Below are 21,501 nucleotides of genomic sequence, written 5' to 3'. Positions count from 1 at the left end.
TTGGGTACATCTACAGCTCATGTTGTTGGATGCCATTATTAACTTGATCCCTAAACCGGGGAAGGATCCTTTGCAGTGTGATTCCTATCGACCCATCTCTCTGATCAATACTGATGTCAAGATTTTAGCAAAGATTTTGCAATCTCAAATAGAACATATATTACCTGCTTTAATAGATCCTGACTAGACTGGTTTCATTAAGGGCAGACCCTCCTCAGGTAATACCTGACATTTATTTAATATTATTGTTATGGCGAAGAAATGTAAAGTTCTGGTATTGTTTTATTCTTGGATGCAGACAAGGCATTCAATAGAATTTCCTGGCAATACATGTTTCTTGTTTTGCAATTTTTGGAATTCCCACCCCAATATATTTATTAATTAGGGCCCTAAACAAGGCACCTCAAGCCAGGGTACTGGTTAATAGTAAGTTATCCAATTCTGTCCCCTTTCCCCCTCTCTATTTAATTTAGCATTGGAACCTCTTGCCATCAGATCTGGGAGGTGACAGAAGTTGTTGGTTTTCATGTTGGTTCTGTGGTACATAAAATGTCCTTATACGATGATGACATTTTGTTATATATGACTCAAGTGCGGAAATCTGTTCTGGTTCTTTTATCCCTGATTAGGCAATATAGTGTTATGTCTGGCTATAAAATGAATTATACCAAGTCTATATACTTTCCATTTGGCCCTCAGGGCTATCTTGTAGAAAAGGTGGGGGATTTTACTTTAGCTAATACTAGTTTGTGATATTTGGGGATCCTGGTTTCTCCTAATCTTTCTGATTTGTACACTTTGAATTAATTCCAAAATCCTTTCTTAATTATATTCTGAATTGAAGCATTGGACTACCTTTCCCTTATCCTTATTGGGCTGAGCCTATTTGGTTAAAATGTCTGTACTCCTCTGATTACTATATTTGTTCCAATATCTCCTTTGTCCATTTCCTAAAGGGGTGTTTCAGTACATGAATAATGTCATCCCTTCTTTTCTTTGGAGAGGAAAAACTCCACATATTAAATTGTCCACCTTACAGTTGACAAAGGGTTGTAATAGACATGATGTTCCAGATCTTTACTTGTATTATAACTCTGTGCAATTGCTGGGGATAAGGGATGATGTGATGTTTTAGGTACACTCTCTTGGGTTTCATTAGAATGCTATCAGGCTGGAGAGTTATCTTTGGGCTCTTTATTGACTCTCGCTCCATCCTCTCTGGCCTACTGTAGATTATATCACAGCAGCCCACTCTTGTCTCACATTCTACGCTCATGGCAGACTATGCACAAATTGTTAGACTTGCCAGTAGTTAGTCCTTCTCCTATCTCATCTCTGATTTATAGTCCTTCTTTATCATCTGTAATGATGTCTGTGGACATTGAAGATTGGATGAATAAAAGGCTTATGTTATTTAGATCAAATTTGGGTGGGGTGCAATTTTAAAACGTTTGAGGACTTACTCTTGAACTATGGGATATCACCTCATACACAATATATTTATGAGCATTTGCACAGAGATTTGTTGGGAGAAGCCCATGACTTTTCTTTATTACAACCTCAAATGGGCTTGGAACGATTATTAACGACTTCCGTTTATCAATCTAAATTGATTTCTAGCTTGTACATCTATTTACAGGTTGGGACTAAAATGTTGGAGACCAGTCCAATCCTTATTATTAAATGGAATGCAGATTTATCTTTGCATTTAGATGATGATGATTAGGGGGCAATCTGGCATGTTACTTTTCAGCTATCTCGATGTAACAAGAATCGTGAGCTTATGTTTCGCCTACTACATAGAATATATCGATACCCTTTCTTTTTGGCTAAATTCAGTTCTGCTAGCCCTTTGTGTTAGAGGGGTTGTGGTTTTACTGCTTCGTATTTCCATATGTGGTGGGATTGTCCAGTTGTTATTGATTTTTGGTTACAGGTTCAAGATATTATCCTGCAGATCACACATTTTCTGGTCCAACTCATGGCTCCCCCTGTGCTTGCTGGGGCGGCGGGAGGCAGCTCCCCCAACGAAATGGATACAACAACTTATTGATCATCTACTTCTTACTGCTAGGATAACTATTGCTTATTATTGGAAATCAAAACCTCAATTTGAACATTGAAAAACAGTGGTTGCTGAAGTGGCCATTATGGAGCGCATGTCCTACACTCTTCATAACACTGCATGATGTATGAATCAATATTGGATTTGGAGACAACTTTATTGTGAAGACTGAATGTTATCTGACATGTTAAGCCTGGCTTTATTTATTTTATTTATTTATTTAAAAACTTTTCTATACCGTCGTTTAGTAATACACCATCAAAACGGTTTACATTTAGGCACGTATATCAGTTTGGTTTGTACATTTATCAAGGGGGTGCCAACCAGTTTTTCACTTACATGTTTCAAAATTCTATGGAACTTCCATTTATATGATTCATTGGATAATCAAATACGTTTTAAACTGTCTCTCTTAAATTAATACTTAATTATGATAAAAATAGTAAAGAAAGCAATTATGCTTTTAGGTGACTTTCAGCTGTGAGTAGGTGTTTTTACTCATTGAGCTCATTGTGAAAGGCTTTTTTGAAGAGCCAAGTTTTCAAACTTTTTACCTTTACTTTAACCTTTCAGTCATTGAGAGGGAATGGTCCTATGTATTCATAGCAGGTCTTGAGTTGTTATTTCCATTAATGCAGTTTCTGGTCCTCTCAGGGTTGTTTGTTGTAAGTTCCAACAATGAAAAATAATTTGCATACAGTACATAGGAACAGGGCTTTATGAATGAGAGCTCTCTCTGTTATGGAACAGTCTGAACTAAAGAAATTAAAAGTGAACTAAACTTTCCAAGGTTTAGGAAAAAAGTAAAATCTATTCTATTTTCACTAGGTTGAAGCTGGTTGAAAAGCTGTGTAAGAGGTAGTAGGATAGTTATTGAATTACACTGTAGGGCAGCCAGGCAATAATAGTGTGGTGTCAAGGAATGGCAGTCAGGATCTCTGGGGATTGGAGACACAGGAGAGGGGATTGGAATAGGTAGATAGATGATGGGTAGATGTCCTTTGGTTAGTTTGATTGGAGCTATGCGTGGGACTCTTATTATATAGGGTCAGGTGGCTGGAAATAGGCAAAGCATGAAGGATTCATTTTTATATATCTATGTGTTGTCTCATTGGTGTTTTTACGATTATGCTTTGTTTTGGGTTGTGTACACCACTTTGTTTGGATTTTAAAAATTGCTACAATATATTGTCAATAGTTTTTGCTCACATTAAATGCACATGGGGCAGATTTTTTAAATTACGTGCGGGGGGTACATTTGTGCGCGCTACCCGGCACGCACAAATGTACACCCGATTTTATAACATGCACGCGCTGCCGCGCCCATGTTATAAAATCCAGGGTCGGCGTGCGCAAGCCCGATGGCTTTCCCCATTCCATCCAAGGCCGCTCCGAAATCGGAGCGGCCTTGGAGGGAACGTTTTTTTTTTTTTTGTTTCCCCCCCCCTTTCCCTCTCTTCCCCTGTCTAACCCACCTCCCAGCCCTACCTAAATCCCTCCTCACCTTATTTTATTTATTTATTTTTGGTTTTTATATTCCGATCTTCTTGCATTAGATACAAATCAAACCGGTTTACAAAGAATGTAAACTTGCCTGTAGGCTGTACATAGAACCATGAACATGAACATTTAAGAAAAAAACAAACCAAAAAACACTATGGGGAACATAGTTAGAAAGTTAACTAATCTCCGGTTCACTAATCTCCAAATACACCATGGTCATCCTTATCTTCTATCGTTTACCTGTGTGAATTTTAATAACCTTTCCTTTCTCTTCCTTCTCAGCCAAGTTCTTATCACCCTGTTATATGTAACTGCCTTTTCAACACCATGGTTATAGTTATGTTTACTATGCACCCCTGTTTTATGTGAACCAGCACGATGTGACTGCTGTCTCGAATGCCGGTATATAAAAATCTGAAATAAATAAATAAATAAATAAATTAACCTATAATTCAATTTTGTTGAATTGTGTGCCGGCTGTCTGCCGGCGCGGCAGGCCCTGACACAGGCCGCTGTGCCGGGGCACTCGGCCACGCCCCATAACCATCGCCATGCCCCGGACACGCCCCCTGATGTGGCCCCGCCCACGTCCCCGCCCATTTTGTGAGCACCTGAACATATGCACATCCCGGGGTTTGCGCGCACCACCGAGCCTATGCAAAATAGGCTCAGCGAGCGCAGGGGGGGGGGTTTTAAGGGTTACGCACGTAACCCTTTTAAAATCCGCCCCATAATGTGGGTAAATGGGCTTTTGAAAATTGCTACAATAGTATGTTACATTTACATTTTCCTTTGAAAATGTGGGTTCTAAATTGAAAAAAAACCCAAATTCTCCCAGTCTTATTTTCCCAAAATGGGTCACACCCCATCCAATACAATGTCTGTCTTCAAAGCATGAACCATACTCCTGTTCACTTCAATCTTTACCTTCAACACACATTCTAGCCTCCATTCAGAGTCATCTTTAAATTAACTCATGAACCACATCTAGGCCAAAATAGTAAGTTCTCTTTGGAAAGACTGCAATGAATTGAATTCACTGAGAGATGCTGAAGCAAAGGGAATATACTTTCATCAGTAGGCTGAGTAGTAATTGCCCATGATTGCAATCATTTGCATATTCTAAAGAAGGGAGAAGAATCTTTATTAAGCATAGTAATTTAGAGTAATGTAAAGAGAGTAATTTGGATAAAATGAATGTTTCTTAAAGACGCATATCAGCCTAGTCTAACCGAAAACTGTGGCAAACCCTCAAAATTAAGACACATTTTAAAGTATCTCCATAAATGTAAGGCTTGATTTCAGGAGCCACACATGTGGCTGCCCCTTCACCGTCTGCAGAGTCTATTCAAATAGGTTTCTAGGACTGCCCTGTACCTTGACATTCTCCACAGGGGCACAGAGCACCATTTAGGAAGGGACAAATGTATTGGCAGATGCCAATCCTATATTTATAGAAAAACAACTTATAGCAAAGATCATACAACCTTTTAGGGTATATAATGCTATATTTTAGCACTATACTATAGTAACATTTTAGCCTAGCTTGCATTTTTAGTTGAGTAGATTAAAATGCCTTTTTAAATTTTGAGAATAATTTCTCGATCTGTCTTATGAGTTGCTTGCCAGCTTTTTTCCAAGTTATTTTATGAATAGGAAGCAGATTAAATGATAAGATCATTATAATGGAATGTTTCAGGGAATAGTTGTAAACTGGTTTCCTTATTCCTTCTGGTTGATTTTCTGTCTCCTATAGCGGTTTGTAATGTACTATATGGTGAACGACTGGGACTTCTACAAGATAATGTTGACCCTGAGGCACAGAAATTCATTGACTCTGTTAGCAAAATGTTCCAGTCTACGTCATTAATGCTCTACATTCCTCCGGAGATCCTACGTAGAATCAATGCCAAGACCTGGAGGAACCATATAGAGGCCTGGGATGTGATCTTCACACAAGGTAAGGCGTTGAGGATAAAATCTTGATATTTATTTTCTGCTTCCTCACATAGTATCACAGAAACACTGGAAGTCCTACTTAATGGTTTAAAATTTTCAAACAGCCTGCAAAGTTGTAAATGTCATGGTAATTTTAATGCATGTGCTTCATCCAAAATTTCAAGGAGAAACTACCCACATTGTTTCTTTTTTGAAAAATAGAAAATACAAAGAAAGCCCATTAAAAGTATCCATGTATTTTGCACCAGGTATTTGTGCGAGTAGTAGTGGAGGAAACACAAAATAGTGCATGTACTGTTGAAAATGAAATGTACACATGCTGTTTTTAGGCCATGCCTAAACAAACCCATAAGAATATTTATTTTTTTAATGTGGCTAAAAGTAAGCATGCTAAGCAACCTAGGTGTAGTTTTATCTCAGGCCATGTTACTTGGTAAATGCCTTTGAAAATTACACTCAGAGTGGATTTACAACTTAACTAATGTTAGTAGTCATATTTTTAATAATTTTATTATGTTATGCATTTTATTTTATTGTATTTTATGAAAATGTGGATTTATATTATAATCCACTTAGCATCTGCCTGTTGTAAGTGGAATATAAGTATCTATAAAGAAATAAAGAAAGAAATGTAGTAGAGATATAAAGGTTGAATAGCTTTGGAGATAATTAACACTCTCACCCTAATATAGGCCTTTCAAGAGTAGAGGGTAAAGCATATCCAGTCCAATGTAATACTGGGTGCTGGCCACAGCGCATGGCTCAACATTTTGGACATGCACCAATAACCCCCGATGCAAAAAGGTTAGCATGTCCATAATGTGCCTCCAACGAGCGTTTAGCTAAAAGCGCTGAACACATTTAAATTCATATTGATGAGACTATTAGCTATTTCCCCCGATGCAAAAAAAAAAAAAAAAGTTCCTAACGCACACATTTGTACCCTCAAAAATTAACCCCTGCTCTGGAGCAGGTGTTAATTCTTGAGAAGCCCAAGAAGTTTATAGAAAAGCAGAAAATACTACTTTTTTGTAGTTCCTGCAACTTAATTAGGGTTGCTAACTGACTTTAGATTTTCAGGACAGGTTGATCCAGTCCTGGTTTTACCCCAGTGCATGCTGGGACATTTTCTGATTTCCCTATTGCATTCCCTAAGAAAAGCAAAACTATAATTACCTGCATGCAGGGGAGTAAAACCAGGACTGGATCAACCTGGCCTGAAAATCTGGATCCAATTGGCAACCCTAGATTTAATATCATGGCGATTATTAAGTTAGAGGAATTGAAAAAGGAGAACCCTTAAAAAAAAAAAAAAAAAAAAAAGTTTGCCAGCTGTCAGGTTTGGAAGAGGGATGTTCAATTAACGAGCATCCATTTTCTTAACCTGTGGCTGTGCACAGGTTAGGAAAATGGACACTCGTAAAACTAGGTGTCCATTTTCTTAACCTACCTAAGCTGGCTCTCCTGGGCACCTGATGCCAAGGAGGTGCTATGGTTGTACAATTTCCCCTAGTGCCTCCTTTTTACCACAGCAGCCAATTTAAATATTAAATTGGGAGCCTGGGAGAGGTGGATTGGCCTGCATTAAGACAGCGAGTGCGCAATTATGAGCGCCCGTTTAACATGCGCTGATATTTCACTGGCCCGATTCATAGAGGAAGATGCCAAAGAGGTTGTCCTTGCCACTAACCTATTCTTACTGCATCTGAATTATAAATATACGGAAGACTTCAGTTTCCAATGTCAGTCTATCACTTTTCACCCACAATAGCGAAGCAACAAGGAAACACAAAAAAAGACTATTCAAGCAATTTCTCTGCATTCAGTCCTGGGGATGTTTATTTCATTATCGTCATCAATCATGGAGAGGCTCCTCTTTTGCTGTACTTTTCTTCCTCTTCCCCAGCTCCTAAACAAACCAAATCAGGCTCCCAAATTATTTCTCTTTCTTTTTAGCGGACAAATGCATACAAAATATCTACAGGGACCTGAGGCTGAATCGGAAGAATACTGCGGAATATACTGGTATCTTATCCAGCCTCTTACTACAGGCCAAGCTGCCAGTAGAAGACATAAAGGCCAGTGTGACAGAGCTGATGGCAGGAGGGGTGGACACGGTAAGGATGAACGGTCAAGATTGGACCCTGAAACTTTAAAATGTGTGCAGGGCTGGAAGGCCCAAGGGAATGCTGGAACCAGAGGCCTGCAAGTGACTTCTCAAAGGGAAACTCCTCCATGGATCTGCCTTCGCTTGAAACAAATGGGTTAAATGGAACAGAGGCGCTCATTTTTGGTTCATTTCAAGCAAACCAGAACTGTAGACGATAAACATACATTTGGGGTTCCTATTTCTTTTCGCAAATAGGGGTCCATTTTAAAAGCAGCGCGCGCACGTCTATGCGCACACGGTTCCCGGCGCACGCACATGGACGCGCTAATTTGTAACATGCATGCGTCGGCGTGCGCATGTTATAAAATACGTTTCCCGTGCGGACATGCATGCCGGATTTTAATGTCCGCGCGCGCGTGTACGGGTGGTTGGCTTCCTCTGTGCGCGGAGGGAGATTTTTTAAATTACGCTCGGCGATGCGATCGGGCTTCTTCCCAGTTCCCTCCCGGTCCGCTCTAATTAAGAAGTGAACTGGGAGGGAACGTCCCTACCTACCTATCTAAGCTTCCTCCCTTTTCCCCTTGCCACCCTGACCCCTAAATCTAGCCTAGCTAGCCCCAATATTTTTATTTTCATACTTACTGCTCCTTGGGAGCAGAAGTAAACTCTGCGTGCCGGCCGGCTGCCGGTGCGCGCTTCCTCGGGACAGCAGCTAATGATCTGGCCTAGCATGGCTCTTATGTTCTTATGAAAAGAATTAGAACCCTTATTTATTTGTATATTTTTAGCTCATACCTTTTCATTAGTGGATCAGGACGAGTTACATTCAGACACAGTAGGTATTTTCCCTGTCCCCAAAGGGCTTACAATCTTAGATGATAACTTTCAAAGCGGTGCACAAGCACACATGGACGCACGTATGTTATAAAATATGCATATCTTTTGCAAGTGTATTTACTTGATTTGAGATGCAGTCTTGTACCTACCAGCATGGCTCATCATATATAAATTCCCTGGAATTTCATCCTGTTGTGTCTCATTACTCAGAATTCTCACAGCCAGTGAGATTATTTTGCTTCATCTCAATCTGTTTCATTAATGTAACCTTGCAGTGCAGCATTTTTTGCTCTTTTCCTAGACGTCCATGACCCTCCAGTGGACCCTGTATGAACTTGCTCGCTTCCCAGAGGTACAGAACAAACTTCGAGCGGAGATCATTGCAGCAAGGGAAGCAAATCAAGGAGACCTATCCAAGATGCTAAAATCAGTTCCGCTGGTGAAAGCTTCTATTAAAGAAACTCTGAGGTAAACAAACTGTTGGGGTGAATCACAAGTCTAGTTCAGCTCTTTAGAGGCCACAAGTCGTATAATTGTGCCCTTATTAGAATAGAATTAGTGTCTCAACAGGACCCGGCTGGATGTGTGTGATTTAGAGTAGAGTAGGAAGTTAGAAGTCTACTGACACCCTGCAGTGGGAGATGTCATGTTTTTAACAAAACGACTGTATCTATTGGTTCAGGGTTCTTTTGAGGGTACCTATTTCAAGAGAGAGGTAGTGGTAGGTGCTCCTTATCCTAGAAAGGTGGCTGGGGCTCGAGGTCAGTGTGCCTAGGTCTGCAGGACTAAGGGAGGTCTTGTCTTGGAGTTCACGAGTGATTCCTGAGAGTTTGCTGAATATTTCTGAGTGTCCTGAAGATCTATGTTAGAGGGAACTTCACAGAGGTCGGAAGAAGATTGTAGTTCAAATGGAAAACTGCCTAACAAGGAAAGAAAGGTCTTAAGAGTTGCTGACTGAGAAAAGGAATCAGCCAGAAGTTAGTTTGTTTTGAATACTGGAGGAGAAAGAGTATTAAAGAGACATAGAAAATAGGTGAGCTGCATCCAGAGAGGGGGGGGGGGGGGGGGGGGTGCCTGACCCAGAGCGCTTACTCGCCTAGGTGTGTAGGAATTGCTTTTAATGCTTTTTGATACAGTGGATTGTATTTTTCTGTACCTACCGAATGGTGCACTACGCTGTTGCATACTGCTCAGGACTGGATTTAAGATTTTGATGCCCATAGGCAGAGTGCCACCATAGCACCTCTTTGTTCTGCTGGCACATGACCTTAAAGCAAGCAGAAGCAGGATCCTCTTTGGTCTGGATATTTGGCGGCTTCAGAATATGGTGCCATAAGCAGTTGCCTACGTCGCCCGTGCCTAAATCTGGACCTGGTACTGCTGTGGAGTTTGCTTTCCTGCAGTGACCAGTAAAGTATTTTATTATTTTGAATAACAGCTGAGGTGTAGAGTGTATTTTTGTTCCCGAATGGACCTGTAACAGAAGAACTCCAGGTTACAAAATCCCTTAATGGCCCTGAAAGAGTAATTCTTTCCATCCTGTTTAGGAAGAACCTTGGAGCATTGGTCCAGTCCTGGAGCACGACCTCTCTAGTGAGCCTCTGCATGCCAGGAGAAGTTGGGGCAGGGGCTATATAAACATTTCATATTTTTAGCAAGTGTTTTGTAACTCAGATCTACCAGCACGACAGAGCAGGTTTTCTTACCATTAATGTTCTTCATTCCCTCAAGCTAGGTTTGGCAAATGTAGTCATTTTAGAAGAATTTCAGTGTATCAACTACAAAGGTCAATGGAACAGAAACAGAATTATGGTAAAAAGATGTAACCTTGTGCAGCATTAAAGAAGACATCATAAAATATTTTGGGAAAATCCCAATATCTAAATGAAGAATGAATCTGCCCCTCACACACATCTCATACAAGAACATTTAGGCAGTTGACTGAAATAAAATAGACATATATTTATACCATGACTCAAACTCGTTGCATGCAAATAGCCATAGTCTATGAAAAGTGACCTACATCTTCAAAAATCGACTTTTCAACAGATGTATTCATTCACTGGAATGAGATCTACACATATAAGGGGGTCCCTACAATGCCCTTTACTAGTGAGATCTATCTCCACAGACACACAGCCATGATGCCCTATTGGGAGGTGTCTAAGGTTGAGTGGATTCAGTATAACAGAGGAGCCCAGAGGTTTCTGTGCTATTTCTCCACAGGCAGCCCAGGACTCAAGGTTGTACTGTCTGGCATTGCAAGAAAGAGGGACACGTGCTTGAAGCAGTCATTAAGGAGTTGATGCGGGAATCTGGTGTTGATTCCTAATGAAGGGAAAATTGGTACTTACCTGTTAATTTTCTTTTCTTGAGGCCCATAGATCAGTCCAGATGAATGGGTTTTTCTCTTAGATGAGAAGACAGAGAAGAAAAGTTTACTGTACCCTTGGTACTTAAGTTACTGTGCCACCTACAATCTCTATAACCTGTAACCAAGTTAACAATGACGTGAGGATTTGAATGCCATAAACATTCTGAGTATATTTACACACAGCAGACTGGTCTTCAGATGTACCCAATCTTCCATAAACTGGGAAGAAATTTGAAAGACCCATTCCCAAAATACTTTCTCCAAATACTGTGGCATCTGGAGCATGAACATCCAGCCCACAATGCTTGGAAAAAGTGTGTAAAGAAGTCCAAGTCACCGCCTTGGAAATCTCTTCTGGCAACAGCAAATGATACTCTGCCCAGGATACAGCCTGTACCCTAGCAGAAATAGCTTGAAGCCCTATTAAAACCTGAAATCCTTTGCAAACGAAAGCAGTAGTTATCACCTCCTTAACCCATTCTAGCAATAGATGCCTTCAACCCTTTCACTCCCTTGTTATGACCATTGAACAACACAAAGAGATGATCCCATGCAGGAAAGTCATCTGTAACCTTCAAATATCTCTGAAGAGCTCTTCTAAAAAATGCAGAGTATTGCATTTAGACTGCAAAAGCCCAAGAGGGAGGTACAGTATTGGAGGTGAAATTTTTTCTAAGCAAGGTTATATCTGATGATCTTAAGCTGACCAAACAGGTGGATAACGTGACAGGAAAAGCCAGAAAAATGCTTGACTGCATAGAGAGAGGAATGGTTGGCAGAAAAAGGGAGGTGATATTGGCCCTTTATAGGTCCCTAGTGAGACCTAATTTGGAATACTGTGCAATTCAGTGATATAAACCAGTTGGAGTTGGTTCAGAGGGTGGCCAGTAAATGGAATACTGTGCACAATTCTGGAGCCACACCTTCAAAATTATATAAACCAGTTGGAGTTGGTTCAGAGGGTGGCTACTAAATGATCAGTGGGCTTCATTCTAAAGCATATGAGGATAGACTTAAAGATTTAAACATGTATATGCTAGAGAAAAGATGAGATAGAGGAGATATGATAGAGGCATTTAAATATTTCAAAAGTTTCGATGCACAGGAGGCTAGCCTCTTTCAAAGGAAGGAGGCACTAAAGCGAGGAGTCATGGGATGAGGATGAAAGGGGAATAGGCTCAGGAATAATCTTAGGAAATATTTGTTTACAGAGAGGGTAGTGGATGCATGAAATGGCCTCCCAGTGGAGGTGGTGGAGACAAACACAGCATCTGAATTAAAGAAAGCATGGGATAAATACAGGGGATCTCTGAGGGAGTGACGGGACTGGTAAGGCTTGAGAAATTGGGCAGATGGGCAGGCTAGATGGGCCATATGGTCTTTTTCTGCTGTAATGTTTCTATGTTTCCAAGACATGAAGTTCCTTGGAATGAGCCGTAGAACAATAAACGACTTCATAAATGCCAGTAACTGCACAGTTGGCTCAAATGGAAAGAAGAAAGCACCTTCAGTAAAAAGGATGGCACCATGTGAATAGAGACCCCGTCCTCCCAAAACTGAAGGAATGAGTCTCTACACGATAAGGCCTGCGATTCTGAAATACACCTCGCAGAGTAGATAGCCACCGAGAATACCATTTTCAGCGTAATAATACCTTCTGATTGGCTCATAAAGGGGGTTTACACAAGGCCGTCAACACCAAATTTAAATTCTAGGGTGGAACTATGCTCTGAATTGGGGGGGGGGGGGGGGGGGCGGGGCGTAAATGTTTCTCCCTCCTCAAAAATTGCACAACAAAACCAAAGAGGAACTGTGCACCTTATCTTTGTCAAAGGACAATGCTGCTACTTTCACTTTAAGAGAGTTGAAGGCTAAACCCGTTTGCAAAAAAGGCTGGGGTCATTGGAATCAAGAACACCCCTGACTTGAACCCTCTCCAAACTTGCACATACACGAAGAAAGTCCAAGTCGTCTTAGCTTGAACCAAAAATGTAATTACCTCCTGTAAGTATCCCTTAACTCTCATCCTGCCAGAGAGTGGCAGTATTTAATGTATTTTATGAATGTTTGTTGCTCCAGCAATGCCAAAAAAAAATTATGTTTCCTGCCTTCTTCTTTCCCAGGCTTCATCCGGTGGCGGTGAGTTTACAGAGGTACACCCGACAGGATACCGTGATCCAGAACTACTTCATTCCATCTGGGGTAAAAATCAGCCCTGAATGGGTAGAAATAATGAGAGCAAAATGTGGATTGCAAGTAGAGAGTGTCTGCGTGCAACTTTATTATTATTATTATTATTATTATTGTTATGTTCATTTGTATAGCACATACCAGACATATGCAGCACGTACAGAGGGACATCAGAGACAGTCCCTGGGCCTTCCAATCGAGTTAAGACAGAAAGATAAGACACATAGATTAAAAAAAAAAAACCAAAATAGAAGCTTTAAATTAACAGGGAGGCCATGATTGGAATAATTGGGGAATAAAACTGCACAACATAAGGTTTCTTAAGAGTTCATAAAAAAAAAAAAAAAAAGCCAGTAGAGTAGGTAGTGTGATTGTGGGCCAAATTTTCAAAGCAATGTGTTTGCATAAAACCCGGTTTTATGTGCTGGTCTTTCTGTACAAAACGTAAATGCATAATTTGATTATTCATGTACCTTTGTGGACTCAGAAAGGGGATGTTGTCAGGGGCAGAGTTGGGGAAGAGTTTTGGCTTTATGTACGTACATTCAATTTTAAAATGTATGCACCTAATTCCACATGCTCGGGCTACCCAGGCCACGAGCAGCTGTAACTTTGTGCGGAGAAGTTCGTGTGCGCACGTTCCAAGGATTTTCAAAGGGAAAATATGTTGCATACTTTAGCTTTGAAAATTACCCTCTTTGTGTCCTTAATTATACAGTTTATTTGTGTCCTTATTATGCTTTTTATTCATTATTGACAATGAATTATAAATTATTCTAGTAAAATTTAACAACATACATATCATTGGCCGTCACAGTAATATGTTGCACAAATATTCTAAAAATGAGAAAGTGATAGCAAGCCAATATTTATCCTCACCACTACTGCAAACTCTTCAAATGAGCCCAGCTTTTAAGGAGATGAGGCCTAAGCAAATAATATTAGTACCTCTTTGGAAAGAAGCATTTGTAGGAGTCAATAACATCTTCAGATTTCACATGTTGAGTAATACACGGCAGTATCATAGTATTCATGTTAGTTTTCTACAGTAATTGAATGTTATAGACCTTGCTTATTATTTGCTCAACTAAAGGCTGAAACAATTTTTTTTTTTTTTTATAACTTTCCAATTGCCTTTTCTTGCTTCTGCAGTCACTCGTGCAGGTTGGGCTGTATGCAATGGGTCGAGATCCACAAATCTTTGCCAGGCCTGAGAAATACATCCCAGAGAGGTGGCTGAACAAGGAGAACAACCACTTCAAAGGCCTGGGCTTCGGCTTTGGCCCTCGCCAGTGCATTGGCCGCAGGGTGGCAGAACTGGAGATGGTGCTCTTCTTGATAAACGTGAGTCTCTTCCCCCCGTCCCCTCACTTCAGTACTGGCACAGGCCGAGACTATTGGGTAACAAATATCATAGCACAGCATGTTAAGGTACCGAGGTTTCCTGTTGAATCAGGAAGTTAGGCGTTTGATTCTACTAATTAGGGGTGTGCATTCGTCTGCAATGTATTGGTAATCCGCAATGTATAGGACCATATTCGTTGTATTCGTGGGGAAGCGAAATGTATCGCGATTCCCCAGAAATACAACGAATCTTCACCAAATTATTCGGCCGTCTAAAGGAGCGAATTTAAACAAACCCTCCCACCCTCCTGACCCCCCCAAGACTTACCAAAACTCCCTAGTAGTCCAGCGGGGGGTCCGGGAGCCATCTACTGCACTCACACCGTCGGCTGCCGGTATTCAAAATGGCACCGATAGCCTTTGACCTTACTATGTCACAGGGGCTACTGGTGCCATTGGTCGGCCCCTGTCACACGGTAGGAGCAATGGACGGCCAGCACCATCTTGTGTAGGGCAGCATGGCTAGATAACACAGAATGCATTAAGACATTGCAATAAATGTTATATTTGCCATTTCAGAAAATGATCTCTTAGTATCTGCCTTAAACCTGAGGACGGTTACATAGATTGGTAGTTGCGTAGTGCACTGTGATTCAGGAAAGCCGAGTTTTAGTCTCTTGTCTAATAGGGCCAATGGATATCATATTGTGTCACCAAAGCACTATGGTTTCTGGGTAGAGATTAGATAGTTACATTTAGCAAGGGAACCCATGGCTAGGGTAAAGATTTATCCCCAACTCCAAAGATGCGTGAATCAAAAAGAACATTTCCTGCGCTGAACACCTCCTTATTTTGATCTATGGAAGCTCTCCTTAGTGATTTATTCTTCATGACGCTCCTTAGAGAAATATACCAAAATCTCTCAAGGAATCTCTGTCAGAAAACACATTGCTAGAAACCACAGAGGATAAGTGATCTGCTTTGGAATGTCTCAAAAACACAAATCTAGTGACTAGGACCTATATTGGGGTCCCCGTCACATAAGTTTAGAAAATCTCTTCCTTATTCCATTGTATATATCCTTAGTACATTAAGGGGTAGATTTTCAAAGCAGTAGGCGTGTAAATCCCGGGGCCTCGGGGTGGGGGCGGGGCTAGAGGCCCCAGCAGAGCAGCCATTTGTCGCTGTGGTGGGGGATTGCGTGCCGGCAGGCGCAAAAGGTAAAATAAAGATTGGGGGGGGGGGGGGGGGGCGCCTAGGTTGCGGGTAGGTTAGGGGAAGGGAGGTTAGTGTAGTTGGTTGGAAAGTTCCCTCCCAGGTGCGTTCGCCAACCCTGATTTTATAACATGCGCGCACCTATTTAGATCTTGTAGGACGTTTACTACTGGGTAAGAGGCCTAACACAGGTGATAAAACAAGGTATGTGAAATACCTTGCATTATTCTGCCTCTGGCATTGTGAGGAATATATCGACATGCTAATCAGCTCATTACTACCCTAAACCATATAAATCAAATAACGCAGCTTGCCTCAAAAATCACAAGCTGCATTCTTTGACTTGAAGTTAACTACAACTCTTGGGTTGTAGCTAACGTCCTCCAAGAGCTCATGCACGTCTCAGTGCTCCTGGAACATTGGCTTAAAGATGCCAATGGCCCAGAGTAACCGCACCTAGATGGAAATAATCCTGTGTTATTTTCCCCGGCAATAAAATATCACAGGGAAACGTAGCATGGCTGTAAAGGGCCCCAAAATATCATGATGGTGGCCCCAGGCCTATGGGCCGTTGTCTGTTAAAGGGACTGATTTCCCTAAATAACACCCCCTCCCAAGAAAAATGCTCCCAGGAATCTCCATAGATCCCCTGTCCCATTGCTTTAACCCCGCCCACTGCCCCTGGAGGTGGCCATAGTAAAAAAAAAAAAAAAAAAAAAAAAAGAATTTATAAAATTTATAGGGGAAGCTGGCACCATTTTGAAAAATGGCCATCACCAGGCCTGGTGCCTAAGTCCCCATTACACCAGCATATCTTCACTTTTAAGTGCTGGGAGGGTCTGGAGGGTTAGGAGGTTCTGGCCTCAGGGTGCTGAATAGTTACTTGAAGGGAAGGCCTTACCTAGATCTTTACATACTAACTTAGCAATGATGACAGATAAAGACCAAATGGTCCATCCAGACTGCCCAGCTAGTTGCTTATGCAAGTAACTGCCGCTCTGTGCAGGTTATCCCCCGTGCCTTCTGTTAAGGGAAGTAACTGCCGCTCTGTGCAGGTTACCCCCCCACCCCCCGCCGTGCCTTCTGATATGGGTAGTACCTGCCGCTCCGTGCGGGTTACCTCCATGGAATCTTTTCTTCATTTCTAGCCTCTAGGGATCCGCAGCGTTTATCCCATGTCCTTTTGAATTCATTTACTGTTTTCATCCTCACCACTTCTTGGGGGAGGGCATTCTAAGTATCCACCACCCTTCTCCATGAAGAAATATTTCCTGACGCTGGAGCCGATTCATCCCCATCCCACTGGAGTTTCATTTCGTGACCCCCTAGTTCTACTGTTCCTTACAGAAAAAGTTTGAAAGTCGTGCATCATTGAAACCTTTCAGGTATCTGAAGGTCTGCATCTTATCTGTTCTGCACCTTCTCTTTTCCAGGGTGTACATATTTATATCCTTTAGCCTCTCCTTACGAATTTATAAACACATTTTAACATATTTTTTCACTTTGCTGCCTCCAGGGGTGGCAGGGGAGAGAGAGAGAGTGGGGTGGGGGTGGGGGGTCTATGGAGAGCACCAGTGTTTTTTTCCACCTTGCGCGGGGGGAGATTGACTGGGGCCATTGACCCTTTTAACTGACGGCGGCCCCTCCAGTTCCAGGGTTGCCAACTTGTAATATTTTTGAGCCCTTTACCACCGCAGTATTTTTCCTGGTGGCATTTTAGCACTGGGGGAAAATCCTGTGGGATTCAGAATGCGACTGTGCCGAGCACCACCGGTTGTACGTCCCACCTTTGGGGGAAAAATACAGGGCCCGATATTCAAAGTGCCTTCAGCGCTATTCAGCCAGATAAACGGGACTTGTGCGGCTAAGAAGCGGCCGTTGAACGTGCTCCTGTGCTCAGCGGCCACCGCCTAGCTGCAGAAGTCCTTTATACTGCTAAAAGTTACCATTTGAACTACCACTATTATTGCTACTCATCTCTTGTACAGCGCTGCTTAATCTATAGAGCACCGTACAAAGGCACATTGCAGGCAGTCCCTTCTCAGTACAGCTCACTGTCTAATCAGGACAAACATACTGGGCAAAAGAGAGTTTGGGAATGTATTATGAAAATGGTTAAAATCAATAAGGCTATAAAGCAGGATAATCCGGGGTTAAGATTAAAAAGGTAGATTTTTAGGATGGATTCGAATTAGGCATGACGCATTATCTCAGGAAGCCAATTGCAAGCATACGGTGCAGCCAGGAGGAAATTATGGAGTTGAGTGTTGGTGGCAGAGGAGAAGGGCAATAGATAGCGGACTTCCCGTGGAGGGGTGAAAGGAGAGATAAGAGAGGAGAGGTAGTGAGGAGCTGAAGAGCGATAGTAATAACGGCTGTTGCTAGTAATAATTTCAATCTTATATTTCCAACACGGCCATTAAAAAGCTAGGGCTTATGTTAAGAAATTCATGACCTGACTGAGATCATGTCCTAGGGTTAGGGTTAGGGTTAGGATTGGTTTGTTTGTTTTTTTCACAGATCATTCAGGAGCAACACTACATTCAGTGTTAAATTTTGAAGCTTGTTGTGAGATTTACCATGATAGAAGGGTTAAGGATATTATTTATCTGAGTTTGCATATTACAATTCATTAAAGACAAAACATAAAAAAAAAATAAGAAAACCAGGGCCCATTGCCTATATTACAACAATGTCACACTGTTTGCTCAGTTAACCTGGGATCCAGGACCCTCCCCCTTTTAGCAAGGATCTGTTCTGTAGGAAATAGGGATATGCACAGAAAATATTTGTTTTGGTTTTGTTTTGTTTGAACAAAATCATCATAAAATGGAAAGAAAAACAAATTGAAACAAAACACATGAAAGAGCAGAAAAGAAATGTCCCACCAACCCCCCCCGCAGCAATAGAAAAGTAAACCCCTGGGCCTTCCCCCCTCTCCTCCACAGAGCCAGTGACATGTTCTATCCTTGGGGATGGACGAAGGCCAAGCGGGGCAGGAGTGAGCCTCAGTCGCTCCTGCTGCAGCAGCTGCCAATTTCAAAATGGCGCTGGCGCCGTTCTGTAGCTCAATGGTGTCAGCCCTAGGGTCAGCTGGTGCCGCTTTGCAACTGGGACTGGGAATTGCCCCTGACCCGTTTGGCTAGCAATGAGCGCACAGCCCCTAGGATGTCGTACGTGGGTGGCTAGGGGGGAAGGCCTTGGGGCTTAGGGAAAGGCCGAGGAGTAGGAGCGCCGTACAGGGGTTTTACAGGGTTTTTCTCACTGACCTTCCGAAAACAAAAGTGGCTACTGTTGGTTTGCTATCAAATGAAATGCATGAACTCTTTTCTAAAAAGAAAGCCATATCCCTAGTAAGAAACCCCCCCTTTAGTGTTGTCGTTCCAGCTGAGGCTCAACAGGTGAGACAGACGCTACCATTACTTCTCTTTATGTCCTGCTCCTCTCGCTTTATTCACCAGATCCTACAGCACTTCAAGATTGAAGTCAACAGATTAGTGGATGTGCAGACCACCTTTGACCTCATTCTCGTACCAAAGAAGCCGATCCAGCTGACATTGCGTCCTCTCAACTGACTGCTGTGTGAAAGGAAAATCCAGTGCTAACCAGGGCCTGTTACAGAATCCCAGTTAACACAGTCCCTTGGCAGTGTTTAAAGTGGATTTATCCATTGTAAGAAAGACCAAATAAGACAGAAAGCACGGTGGCATCTACTAGATAGCAGGGCTACGCATGTACCATGCACACTTGTAATTCTTTATAAATAATTATTTGTCTGGGGTTACTAGAAAGAGTTAGTAAAATAAAGTCTTTATTCCTAATCATTCTCCTTTGTCATTTTTACCCAGCAATTTCTTGCTGATCCTTTGGTCTTCCAGGCACACCAGGACCTGTCTTTACTGGAGATACAGTGCTAGGAGCCTTTCTTTGCAGTTTTTTTGAGAATGTTCTCTTTGTAGGCACTTTTATTCTCTGCTTTAGCTCAACCATTGCAATGGCAGTTCTCTGGCTAAGGGCATTGGAGCGCAGTACCTTCTAGAGCCCCGTACGTGTGTGCTATGGAGCCAGCAGCCAGTAGGGTAGGGTAGGGCTCCCACTCAGAGCTGCTGTGATGGGTTTCCAGCACCCTCTGGCCCAAGCAGCAAGAGCCAGATTCAGAATGGATTTCTGCACAGCACTGGGCTTAGTTCAGGCGGAAAACTCAAATGTTTTGGTAGCTTCAGACTTGTCTGACGCAGTTCAATTTATTTTCTCAACGTGAGCTGGTCCCCCATTTGCCTAGTCTGCTAGTTGGGGAGTGAAGAGAAAGACTTCACATAATCTAAGCACGTTTCTCAACCAGCCCCCGATTTATACCAGCAATTTTACATTTGCTAGACATGAGTGAAATCTCCAAGGCACAGTCACCATTTTCCAGGTTCCATGTGCCTTCCTCACCTGTTGTTCTATATTTCCCCATTTATAAATTTTATGCAGTTATCCAGCACATATAAAAATGTAAAAAATGTTGTATTCTTGTAAATCGTTCCATCTCTCTCCTTTCTCGCTTTTACTAGTTGCAGTGTTTATTGGCTTTTGCTGTTCCTGAGCCTCTTAGTTCATATTTAACTGTTGTCCTCCGCCCCTCCCCTGTTTTGTATGTTTCCTCCTTTTTGTTAAAATGTAAACCGATATGATGTGCATTTTAATGTCGGTAAATAAATAAATAAAACAGATTGACGCTTGGCTTGGATTTTGTCTGACTCACACCAGGTCGTTTTCTGATATGGCTTGGAAAATCCATCTCCAGGTAAGCAAGAGTATACATTTATTCCAAATTGTCTTACCCACTCTTAAAATCCCCTTACAAATTATGATGCCATCAATTATCTGCCAGTTAGTTCTATTATGTCAGTCTTAGAATTCAGCATTAATGTATTTAACAAGAAAAACCTAACAAGAGGCACCCGGCTTTAATAAAAAATAACTGCTTTATTGTTTTCTCTGCACTGTGAGACAGACAACCAATCATTAATTAACAGCAAAAATGACAGCATACAAAATCCATATCAATTCTATTTATCAACATATTTGTAACAAAAATATAAAACATCTGAATATGTTTTGTTAACTGGATGCCCTCTCTTAAATGATTGGGTTCCTGATAGGTTACCATTCTCTCTTCCTACAGGAAGATCTGAGGTTGAATGTGTGTTAGTGGTGCAGCTGAATCGCGCTCTGCTTTTGGATCTAACTTCCAGAGGGCCAATCCTCCTACAGACTGAATCCTTGAGAGCCCAAACTGGAGAGACAGAGATAATAATATGCAGTACTGGTGCATCCCAATAGGCAGGGCCGTGAGCGGCGCCTCTGTTTGTGTGTGTGTGTGTGAGAGGGATTGTGTTTGTATGAGAGAGCAATGGTGTTAGAGAGAGAGAGGGAGGGAGGGAGCCTGTGTAAGGGTGCGTGTGTGAATGAGACAAGGAACGTAAGGGGTAGATTTTTAAAAAATGTACACGCGTGGCTGGGCTTACGTGCGCTGGGCCAATTTTCAAAGGCCCAGTCACGCGTGTAAGTCCCGGGACTTCGGGAAAGGGAGGGGGCGTGGCTAGAGGCACCCTGCAAAGCGGCCATTTGCTGCTGTGCCGGCGTGTGCAACTTGCGCCTGCTCGAAGCAGGTGCAAAAAGTAAGATAAGGATTTGGGGAGGAGCTGGAGGGGGCGGGAAGGTTAGGGGAAGGGGTAGGAAGGTTAGTATAGGGGGTAGGGACCTGCGGAAGGCCATGGGTGTCAGCGCGTGCAGGTCGCACAAATGTGCATCCCCTTGCGCGCGCCGACCCCCGATTTTATAACATGCACACAAGTGCATAGGGCACCCAATACCTGTGCACCAGCCCTGATAATACCAAAAGGAAGTGCTAAGGCC

The 21,501-nt window shown here is 42.2% G+C and overlaps 1 protein-coding gene across 5 annotated transcripts in view; it reads left to right on the top strand.

Annotated features, from left to right (window-relative positions):
- The window catches only part of LOC115075126 (cholesterol side-chain cleavage enzyme, mitochondrial), a 92,436-nt gene extending 72,124 nt beyond the window's left edge, over positions 1-20,312 (top strand). For all 5 annotated transcript variants that reach the window (XM_029575331.1, XM_029575332.1, XM_029575334.1 and 2 more), the window contains 6 exons: positions 5,325-5,528; positions 7,484-7,644; positions 8,776-8,942; positions 12,972-13,050; positions 14,191-14,382; positions 19,059-20,312. In XM_029575331.1, the coding sequence (XP_029431191.1) occupies positions 5,325-5,528; positions 7,484-7,644; positions 8,776-8,942; positions 12,972-13,050; positions 14,191-14,382; positions 19,059-19,172 (917 nt within the window). In that variant the 3' untranslated portion in view covers positions 19,173-20,312. The remainder of the gene's footprint in view (positions 1-5,324; positions 5,529-7,483; positions 7,645-8,775; positions 8,943-12,971; positions 13,051-14,190; positions 14,383-19,058) is intronic.
- Positions 20,313-21,501: the final 1,189 nt, after the last annotated feature.

Source organism: Rhinatrema bivittatum, chromosome 13 (assembly GCF_901001135.1).
Source record: "Rhinatrema bivittatum chromosome 13, aRhiBiv1.1, whole genome shotgun sequence".
Taxonomy (NCBI): Eukaryota; Metazoa; Chordata; class Amphibia; order Gymnophiona; family Rhinatrematidae; genus Rhinatrema; species Rhinatrema bivittatum.
Note: the sequence above shows the minus strand (reverse complement) of the source record. Positions and strands in the feature narration are given on the sequence as shown.